Source organism: Adiantum capillus-veneris, chromosome 25, assembly GCF_014529385.1.
Source record: "Adiantum capillus-veneris isolate H3 chromosome 25, ASM1452938v2, whole genome shotgun sequence".
In the NCBI taxonomy this organism is placed as follows: Eukaryota; Viridiplantae; Streptophyta; class Polypodiopsida; order Polypodiales; family Pteridaceae; genus Adiantum; species Adiantum capillus-veneris.
This window is the reverse complement of record NC_140955.1, coordinates 134,057,403-134,068,454: the sequence shown is the minus strand read 5'-3', so window position 1 is coordinate 134,068,454 and position 11,052 is coordinate 134,057,403. Positions and strand designations below refer to the sequence as shown.

The following is an 11,052-nucleotide window of genomic DNA, read 5'->3' as shown; positions in this document are numbered from 1 at the left end:
ACTTCACTACAGCCATTGCCCTTCGGGCACCCAAATTTACATATTCTCCAAAGAAAAGCCCAGCAATTTGCCCATTGCATAAACAGCGGCATTCAGACCACCCTCTAAAATCTCAAAACCAAATGTATTCCTCTACACAGAGACATAGCCCTTGCAGTTCCACCAAACAGTGTTCCATGGAATGCATGGATGAGAAAGGAATGGTCGGCGTGCCATAGCAGCTTTCCTCTCATTGGTTGAGTGAGCCAGGGCAAAATAGTCCTCCATTGCTAGACTTCCTAGAATACATGGACAGTAGCTCCTGGAGTGCCAATACCTTCAGACAGGCGTTTCTTTATACCTCCAAGTACAAGAATTAGGGGGTAGCACAAAATTATTGCAATCCAAGCACTGCAATTTCACCAGCAGAAGCTGTTCTTTGGTTTTCACATTTTGCATGTCATCATTATGACATTCCTCAATCATCCTCACATACTTGGTCACCAATCCACTTGAGACTATGTTTGTATGTCATCATTATTATGAGGTTCCTCGAATCATCCTCACATGCTTGGTCACCAATCCACTTAACACTGTACTTCAAGAGGAAACATACTACAAGTTGTTACCCCTCATGTTCCACACTTTGAACTGCATCAATGGAAGCTTCTAGAAATTCTAATACCTGCAAAGGCTCATATGCGGAAACGATACCACAATACCAAACATTCACATGTGCTTCATAATTAGAGATCTTTACGTTCTCCCCTCTTTAGTTGTGTCTGGGCTCACTGCTTCAGTACATTAATCCTTCAGATCCTCCTTAAGGACTTGATTGCATAAAAGCTCTCTAGCCCAATTCAAGTATGGCCAAGTCAGTTCAAACCACAATGTTGTTCATTCCTCATTCTTTAAAGTAGGAATCCCATATACATGTGTAGTGCACACGTGCGTGTGTGGATGCACGGACAACTTGGCCTGTACGGAGGTCTGTGGTTGGAAGAAACAGGGTTTCCGTTTTAGTGCAAGAAGCCGTTTTGATCACTGAGGGGTTAAAAAATTTTCAATAGAGAGGAGACAGGTATAGTGATACAAAAATCTCCTGCACTTGGAAGGACAATCGTGTAATTTTACATCGATAAGATGGTCGCTCTTCCCTCCTGACATCCTAGAAACTGCTCATTGGCTTCAGTATAATTCTCTTTGCAGGTTGTTTTCTCACATGAGAACTGCTACTGCGAGAAGCTTCCTCTATTCAGTTCCATGTGTTCAACCCACTCATTGGCTCCACAAAAGGTGGAAAAGCAGAGTGGTAAAGATAAGTAAGAACCAGTGATTACTTGTCGTCAGGTAAGAAGAGCCTGCAAACGATAGCAAACAATTAACAACAAATACACCGCAATTGAGGCACAAAACTTGCCATCAGCAAGTCTGGCAAACTGAAATATACCATTCATGACTTGTATAAACAATGTGCGCACAGGAAGAACAATTTGTGTCAAATTGAACAAGGTCAACATGCGTGCACAACTCAATTCGCTTATGGCAAGCAAGGACTTACCACTAGCATAGAAAGAAGCGGCCGCTTCAGTCCTATTCTCTCCAAGCGTCTGGACCTTCTCAGCCACAATTGCAGAACTTCCAAGCACCTTCCTTGTTAGGTCTGTCACCTCCACCAGAGTCTGTGTGCTGCCAAAGTTCCATAAACATTATCTACCTGTACGATTAATGGATATACCATTCTTCTTTGTTTAGGCCTACACTTTTTTACCTGGACGAAAGAACATAGTCATTCCAATTCTGAGGCCTACACTTTTTTACCTGGACGAAAGAACATAGTCATTCCAATTCTGAGGGTTGTACAAAGCTCCTGCATAACTCACGTTGAGAAGCTGCTGCACCATCTCTAATCTTCTCTTGTTAGATTGAGCATTACGTGTCATTAGCACATTCGCAGGTACAGACCCAAACCTGTATTTGATGAGGAAAAAAAGTGTCTGTTCAATAAGCATGGCTTTTGGGATAAAATCATGGAAAAAAACAGCTCTCCTCAATGCTTACGTGCAATTTCCGAGGTTCTCATTGATAGATCTGCAACCTCCTTGCGGGCACAGATATCTGCACAACAGATAACAAGTCGTCATGAGTTATCAAAAAATGTCTGAGAGAGGAAGAGAGGAAGAAAACAACTCAATGCACCACAAAACCAAATATCACACATTCATCTATAAGGCTCCAATTCACCCAGAACAGCGCCCTCATCTCCAAAGTCCACACTACCTACTTATGTTTCAAACCCATATCAAGTCACAAACTGAAACAATTAGCTTGTCATGCTGTTTGTGGAAATTGAAGACTCCAGCAGACTCAATGGGAATTTAATGTAGACTCAAAACTAAAGAATATGATGTGCGTGGCCGCTGGGGCATGCACATGCATGATCATGCACACGTGGAAAGGGGCCAGGCAAATACTCAAATGCCTGTGCAAAGAAAGTGGAAAGGAGGAAAGACGTAATTGCCATGCAAACTGGCAGGTTCCATGCATCCTGCTTAAATGGAATGATGAAGGCGAGGACAGAGGCCTGCATATTACCAGGACATCCATCTACTCTTTACCAATATTGCCATTAGGCAACAACTAAAGAATAAACCTCATCCAATAGATGCCATCAGTGGCACAATCATATGGGTTCCTATTATCATAAAAGAATTGCCTACAATACTGAACTGGGTAGGGATCAAGGTTCTCAATATGATTTGTCGAATGTAATCGAATTGCAGTTGAAAAACCATGCCCAATATGTTAAGACGCCTAGGCTCTCCCTTTACTTTCATACTAGGCCCTGAACCCTCCCCACCTCCCTCCTCGCCCCATCTTCCTTGGCTCTACTTTTATCTGTTTCTAATCGCTCAAACCAGTTCTGCACCACTTGTGCAGTGACCATGACTTAATTTGTGTATATCGTTGTAAAAATCCCCTCAATCTTAAGGTTTCCCACCACTAATTAATGCAAAAAGAAAAAGAGATTATGCATGGCACATTGAACTTGCCTGAACTCATCTAGTGCCTTTGTCGACCATTCTTGTGCATGCTTGCCATCAGATGAGAGCCTTTCAACTGTGTCACTCCGGACAAAAGCAATATCACCAGTGCCGTCAACAAGGCACCTAAATGCACCAGAGTAGCCCCCATACACAAGGCTTTCTGAGGTGCAAGAGCCATTGTTGCCACAGGAAGTGCAAAGACCCTGTCCTGCCAATTCGGAGGGTGCGCAAGTTGATGAGAAGAAACTTGAGACAACCGCTTCATCTCGACTCTGTGTGTCGCCGTTTGCCTTCTTTGGTATTGCTTGCAATTCTGAATCCACCAAAAACTGAATCGGATAGTTCCATCCAGCAGCGGTAAGGTGGTCACTGTGGCAGGATTTTGCACCCTTAAAATCTTTTAATGTCAAATGTGGATTCCTCTCGCATGTCTCCTTGTTTACAATAGCGACGGCTTCATAAGATTTCGCAAAGTAGCAATACTCCTCCATCATTATGGCCTTCAGCTGATAGTCCATAAAGCCGATGTATGCTATGCCAGCATCCAGTGACATGACATCTGCATCTCCTTTCTGGATAGCTTGCATGCATTCAAATTCATTGTCCCTTTTCTCACTGCAGGTGTAACACACAACGAGAAATAAGCTCATTTCTTAAATACTGGCCGGCTGACAACAATGTGCAGGCGTGAGTGCATGTATGTGTGTGTGTGCGCGTGTATGCTCTAATGAAACGTAAGTCTCACGGTATGAGGGAACCTGAGTAGTAACTTTGCATTCATGATTCAATACAGGACTTCCGTGCAAATGTGAAATTGAAGGTAAGCAAAATGAGGAGCCAAACCAAGTCCATGTGTAGCTCGACACAGCATTCAGTATAGCCACGAAGTTTCTGCACTCCTTGATCTCCTCTCGTACAGCACACCAAGCGATAGGCACAGATGCGCTTGATTTGGGACTGGAGGAAAAATCATCGTCCGAGGATGTATCTGAGTCTTTGGGAGGTGGTGGTGGTGATGACATTGGTGGGGGACCTTCATCATAATGATCACCTCCGTATTCATCATCTTCTTCGTCACTAGAAGGTGCCTGAGACTCCGGTGGCAATGATGTGTTGGGACTGTTTGGAGACAAGGGAGCTGGAGAGGGTCCTGGCGACGGATGCCCATCTCCTGTAAGTCAACAGAACGCATAATTCTTACCAAATGCAAATGACAAGCCCTGTGTATATGTACACAGAATATGTAAGTTAACAATTTTTTTGCATGATGTGACTTCATAATACAGGCCAGGCTAAAGTCATTTTCCTCCTGATTAGTTCATTGGACCATTGAGCTTTCCTTACAAAAATTGAAACCTAATTCCGACACAAATTAGCAATTGTATAAAAACCCAAACATTCACATTGCACACAAGAGAACCAGAAGGTCTGCGCTCGTGCCCGAATAAGCATAAACGCATACATGCACCAAAAGAACCCCTACCTGGCAAGTCAGCAGACGAAGCAGAAACGGAGAGCAGAAGCAGAAGGAATGCTGTGCAAAGCAAAGACATAATTGAAACCAACAGGCGGGAAAGAATAAACAAGGGAGAGAGAACGAGGAGAGCAGCACTTACAAGCGGGGCAAAGCTTGAAGGCAGAAGAAGAACTGCGCTTTGCTGCAATTAGGAAATCAAGTCCACTATCGTGGGTACAGGAACGTGCAAGGGCGTGCGCACCATGTTCCACTTCTGCTCTCGCTTCATATTCTCTCTAGCGCGCGCGCCTTGGTTTCACGGGGAATACATTGTCGGAGTCCGCATGGTGGCCGCCCGTCCATAACAACAATCGGGAGATTCGGGAGCTCGTCCTGAGCACTATCTAACAGTGGATATTGAATGAACATAAGCGGTGCACTGAAGTGAAGCCCATTTCTCACAAAAACTTGGACTCTGTCTGATTTGTCCTTGTTTACTTTTTTTGTTCATGTTTAATTTTTTGGTCTGTGTTTACTTTTGCCCCTGTCCGAGTTCACTTTATCACAGAGTGGTTTTGCCTTGGGGACAAGCAAACCCATGCACACGCGTGGTTAGGGCGTTGGGCTACCAAACAAAAGGTCTTGGGTTTGTGTCTCCAGCAAGGGGCGTTTTTGGGTCAATGCATTGAATTTTTTCTTTGTCGTCCGTCCTCCTCGAGATCCCTGCAACGAACATCTTATGTGGCAAATCGTTCTGGAACTCTCGATTTTAAGACCATTGAGATTAAGTTGGTGGACTAAATGGTGCCCTAGTTTACCAACTTGAACCAACAATAGAGACTATCATAATATATGACACATGATCTCAATTGTATATCCACACTCAACCACCCCATGCCATTTGTGGGATGAGATGACCAAACCCTCCTAATCTCACTGAAGAACCCAATCAACCACTTGTGCTAGCTAGAGACATGAGAGGGCTACCTACAAGATGAGAGAGCTCCTCTTGTTCGTGGTAAATCGATGAGTTTCACGCTTCTTTTGATTGGTGTGCGATCTCCCCACGATCCATGACATCTACTCACACTTGTAACTCCCTCCTCAACCTGCTTGTGCCATATAGAGACATGGGAGGGCCATCTATGAGATAAGCGAGCCCTCTCTCGCATGTTGTGGGAAGAAGGGCACCCATCTTCCAAGTGTTAAAAGGAGAGCAACACCAAGGAAGCATCACAATAGGGAGAAGGACGAAAATGAAGAAAGAACACATTAACTTGATGGTGACAGTGATAGCTTGTAGATAGAAAGGTCCTGTGTGATTCTTTTGTTTGAGGGGAGGGATCTTCACCCTTTGCAATGTAGTCCATTGATAGCTTGTGAAGCTTGATTAACCTTTGTGGCATAGTGTGCATAACCTTTGTGGTCATGTGGTCTCTTTACACTTAGTGATTGTTTGAAACCCCAAGGGAGGTTTATTGGTTGTGTGGGCTTCATGCCAGGACACCAACTCTACCTTGTATCTTGTGAAAGTCTTTGTGCATAGCACCTCTTTTCCAGTCAGCACTTCTGGAATACTCAGAGTTTCCTGAAGCTCGATGTGGTTCAGCTTCCTTGTTGCCTCGGTCCAGTTTCATTTCTTCACCCTAAGAGCCATGTTGGACTTCATAAGAGTCTTGCTATGATCCGTCCAGTTTCATTTCTTCACCCTAAGAGCTATGTTGGACTTCATAAGATTCTTGCTCTGATCCTTCAATAGTAGTACATATTTGATTTCTCCTTGTCTGACCTCTAGCATAGTAACTGGATGACTAACGTTGAGTTAGAATTGGGGGAATAGATTTGTCAAGAGCTCTAAGCTCACCATCGTGATCGCAAAAATGTCACTCTATTTGGGAGAATGAAATGGACTAAAGAGCAGATATGCTTGCGGCAACTATGTCTCCCAAGCACCAAATGGATTAGTCATCCATCTTGGAATGATGTCACAGGGTAAAAAGGGATCCTCTACCCGCTAAGAAAAATTGACTAATGACTAAGGCTTTATCTCTTCTACCTCATAGTCGAGGACGATTATGATTTCAAGATAGAGGTAATGTCATAAAATCTAATATCTAACCAACCCAAATGATTTTCTCATATTAAACTGATCAATTAATGTGGGATAATAAATGGAAACAAGGGTTAGAATATAGACATGTGCTTACGGATCTATCTCAACATGGGGCCAATGGTAAAGGGGTCCAAATGAGAGATGGTTTGTCAAAGAGCAAGGCTAGCTAATGGAGCAAAAAAGGCCTTAGGTTTAGCTTCATTAAAGACCTCCAATGGTTAGTGTTAAATGTGCTTTGACCTTAGGCAATCTAGGGCTGAGCTTAAGGTGGGAACCCGACCTAAGCTTGAGGTGCTTGTCGTGCTTGATGACTAAGGTGCTTGAGATGCTTGTCGTGTTTGATGACTAAGGTGCTTGAGGTGCTTGTCATGCTTGATGAGGAAGGTGCTTGAGAAGCTTCCCATGCATGGGTAAGGTGCTTGAGTCAAAAAGAGACCCTACAAAGGAGGGGGAAAGCCCCAAAGTTAGGGGAATCTGACTTAACCTCCCACTCACCCAAAGGGCACCCCCTTTCTCAAAGGGCACATGGACACATGTCAGCTTAATGTTGGAATTAGGGTTGCAAAAGAACACACACAACTTGGAGAAGGTGAAGAAAGCTCAAGGCACACAATAGAGAGTGTGACTTAGTGTGCAATGGAAAGATAGATAGCCCCAGAGTGATGCGTGTATATACAATGCACGAGGGAAAAAACCTCCTAAAGAGGGAGAAAATGCCCTGGCGGTCCTGGTGTGTTCACACACATCACTACCACATGTATATGGTAACAAATCCCCCCTGAAGTATGCGGTGAACGAGAGCTGGCACATGAGTAAAGGGAATGCTATGCCCTGAGGACATGATCAGTCCACAAAGGGGAGTAAGCCCAAAGCTTTGCGGAAAGCTTCGAGCTTCTCATGAGACAATGCCTTTGTGAAAAGATCTGCAAGGTTGTCCTGTGTTGGCACATAAGCCAAGCTGATCTCTCCTGCTGAGAGCCTCTCCCTGACATAGTGGTAATGCACCTCAATGTGCTTTGTGCGAGCATGAAAAACTGGGTTCCTTGCAATTGCCAATGCGCTCTGACTGTCAGTGTAGTTAGTGTTCGCAATGTCTTGTCCAACACCCAAATCAACCATAAGGCGTATGAGCCATACACACTCAACCATAGCTATGAAGACTACCCTGTATTCAGTCTCATAACTCGAAGTGGCCATAGTAGGTTGCTTCTTGCTCAACCATGATATACATGAACTGCCAAGCATGAAACAAAAACCACTTGTTGACACTTACGTGTCAAAACAGCCACCCAATCTGAGTCCGAAAAAGCATGTAAGTTTGGCGGCAATAATCCCCCCTTGGGATAAAAAAAGCCAAGATGTAAAGTGCCACTAAGGTAGCGAAAAATACTCTTGACAGCCTGCCAATGCTTAGACCCTGGGCTATGCAGAAATCTGCTAACCTGTGAGACTTCAAACTGAATATCCGGCCTCATGTTGCATATATAGACATCAACAGGATCACCAGCATCATGAAGACTCAATTTCAAACCTGTTTCCATGGTAGTGGCAATAGGTTTGCAATCCTCAAGTCCAAACTTACATAGCAATGTCTCTATGTAACTTTTCTGACACAAGGCAATACCACAATCACACTGCTTGAATTGTATATCCAAGTAATGATGCAACAACCCCAAATCTTTCATCTTGAAAGTAGCATTCAAATCAGCCTTAAATTCTGGCATATGTCTCTCATTTGGTCTAGTGATCAACAAATCATCTACATAAAGAACCACAATGAGAAGTACATCAGCCTCATGCTTTACATACAATGTGCTTTCTGTTGGACTATTACGAAAGCCTTGTTTGACCGAATGAGTGTCAGCTTTCCCATACCAAGCACGAGGAGGTTGCTTCAACCCATACAAAGCCTTCTTACATCTACACACTTTGTCCTCTTGTCCTTTCTTGACAAAACCGCGAGGTTGCGTTACATAAACCTCCTCAAATATGTCACCATTCAAGCAAGTAGTAACAATGTCTGATTGATGTACATCCCAACCAAAATGAGCTGCCAATGCACATAGAAAATGCACAATAGTCATACGACAAGTGGGAGCAAAAGTCTCTTCATAATCTATGCCTTTTTGCTATGCATAACCCTTTGCAGCAAGTCGAGACTTATGGCGATCGATCTCACCATCTGTCTTGCGTTTCAACTTGTAAACCCACTTTGTACAATGGCCTTTTTGCAAGGAGGCAAATCACATAAAGTCCATGTGTCATTTTCTATAAGTGCATCATATTCTGATTGCATGGCAGCCATCCAATTTTCTGAATTCTGTGCTTCATCAAAAGATAGAGGTTCCTCAACATCATGTAAGCTAGACACAACCAAGCATAACAATCTGATGCATAAGATGCATGGCGAGAGCCTGAATGAGTACGACTAGACAAAGCTGCATCCAATTTACTGTCACACAATGTATGCACCAGCCATTTTGGCATACCTCTAGCCTGCTCATTTTCAGCCCTTTCGTTATCAAGTACATCATGTACATCTGCATCAGTACTAGGCTGATCTGTAACATTTTCTGAAACCATACCTCCATGAGCTGTAGATTTGCCTCATTGGAATTTACATTCAAACTTCCACCACTGAAAAGAGGCAACAAAGTGTCATAAATGTCCTGTGAGCTTACATTACTGTCTCTAGTACATGACAACAAGGGCTGAACATAATCTTCCACAAACACTACATCTCGTGAAACCAGAACACACTTTGTTTGCGGATGATTCAACCTATAACCTTTTCTTTCAACAATATAACCAACAAAAATACATTTGATAGCCTTATCATCCAATTTTTTGCACTGTGTTTGTGGCACCAAAGCATATGCCAAATAGCCAAAAACACACATGTGCTCAATAGGAGGCTTTCTATCATGCCATGCTTCATATGGAGTAATAGACTGCAAAGCTTTCGTAGGACACCTGCTTAGTACATGAGTGGCACACATGATGGCCTCAAGCCAAAAAGAATGCGGCAAAGCTTGACTTTTGACCATACATCGTGCCATTTCCGTAAGTGACGTGTTTTTTCTCTCAGCAACACCATTTTGCTAAGGCATATAAGGCACTGTACATTGGTGTTTTATCCCACGACTAGCCAGAAATGCATTAAATTCATGAGACATATACTCCCCCCCTCGATCGGAACGGAGGGTGCCCATAGTACATTTCGAGACATTTTCAGCCGTAGACAGAAATTGTTTAAAGCACATAAAAACTTTGGACTTCGCCTTAAGCGAAAATACCCATGCATGCCTAGAGTAATCATCAATGAAAGTCACGAAGTAAAGGTAATTGCCCAAGGACGGAGTTTACATGGGCCCACAAACATCACTATGCACAAGCTGCAACCTACATGTGGCCCTAACTTAACCATCCTTTGGAAACTTTGAACTCTACATCTTACCCAAAATACAGCCTTCACAAACATGTTTGACAGGTGCTTCGAGAGGTGGCAAAGAAGCAACTATATCAGATTTTTGCAAACGCAGCACACTGGCAAAATTCAGATGCCCAAAACGTGCATGCCAAAGTTTTGCATCTGAAATAGCCCTTGAATCTGCAATTGCATTTGCAAAATTTTGTCCCACTTGTCATACAAAATGAGCTTATACAGTCCACGGCACAAAAGCCCAGATGCAACAATTTCATCACCAAAATTGAGATCATGAAGTGTACATCTATCATCCACAAATTTGACAACAAGTCCAAGTCTAGCAAGTGTAGATACAGACAAAAGATTCTTCTTGATCCCAGGTACATAAAGTGCATCAACAAGTGTGAAAGAACTGCCATTTGCAGCAGTAAGCACAATCTTTCCAACTCCCTGAACCGGATAAGAGGCATTGTTGGCACAAGTGACTGAATTCCCATGATGGACAGACTCGAGAGAGGTGAACACTTCACGATGTGAGGTAATGTGCTTTGTAGCACCACTGTCGAAATACCACACATGTGAATCTACATCAACTGACATGCATGCATCATGGACAACAAGATTGTAAGTACACTCTGCACTAAAAGCCCATTCTGCATCAACATCAGCATCGCAGTCTCCTTCATAGAAGACTCAAAAATGGCTGCATTTGTAGTGGAACCAGCATTTGTAGTGGAACCACCCTCTTTCTTCTTAGCCTCTTTGGCCTTCAACTTAGGACATTGCTTGATCAAGTGATCATTATCTTTACAATAATGGTAATTCATCTTCTTTTTTCCCTTATCACCATAATTTCCAGACGAATTGCTGCCAGCAGAAGCATTAGGAACATAATTTTTGCCACTCGTAGCAGAACCATAAGAAGTGGCTGCATTGCTGTTACCACCCTTTCTTTGAGAAGCAATAAAAGCTTGTTCAACTACACGCTGCCTAGTCCTGTTTTTTCTAGAAAGTGACTTTTGCAACAACA

At 43.2% G+C, this 11,052-nt stretch overlaps 1 protein-coding gene across 5 annotated transcripts; it reads right to left on the bottom strand.

Annotated features, from left to right (window-relative positions):
- Positions 1-4,893, bottom strand: LOC147425681 (uncharacterized). Of its 5 annotated transcripts, none has more exons than XM_086499709.1 (8): positions 4,643-4,775; positions 4,510-4,560; positions 3,870-4,197; positions 3,033-3,641; positions 2,041-2,097; positions 1,801-1,950; positions 1,541-1,668; positions 3-1,340 (listed from the first exon to the last, which is right to left on the bottom strand). In XM_086499709.1, the coding sequence occupies exons 3-8, from the start codon at positions 4,046-4,048 to the stop codon at positions 1,258-1,260; spliced, it is 1,206 nt and encodes a 401-aa protein (XP_086355835.1). In that variant the 5' UTR covers positions 4,049-4,197; positions 4,510-4,560; positions 4,643-4,775; the 3' UTR covers positions 3-1,257. The 5 variants fall into 5 exon arrangements, with proteins under 5 accessions (XP_086355832.1, XP_086355833.1, XP_086355835.1 ...); XM_086499710.1 differs by having other exon boundaries at positions 3,870-4,176; XM_086499706.1 differs by lacking the exon at positions 4,510-4,560 and having other exon boundaries at positions 1-1,340; positions 4,643-4,891.
- Positions 4,894-11,052: the final 6,159 nt, after the last annotated feature.

What these genes read in the sequence shown, in the direction of transcription:
- LOC147425681 (XM_086499706.1), bottom strand. Translation starts at nt 4,048, where the DNA reads ATGTCATCACCACCACCACCTCCCAAAGACTCAGATACATCCTCGGAC. An exon ending in AAGGCACTAGATGAGTTCAG is followed by an intron (nt 2,098 to 3,032) that starts GCAAGTTCAATG and finishes TCTGTTGTGCAG; the next exon opens with ATATCTGTGCCCGCAAGGAG. An exon ending in CGCTTCTTTCTATGCTAGTG is followed by an intron (nt 1,341 to 1,540) that starts GTAAGTCCTTGC and finishes TATCGTTTGCAG; the next exon opens with GCTCTTCTTACCTGACGACA.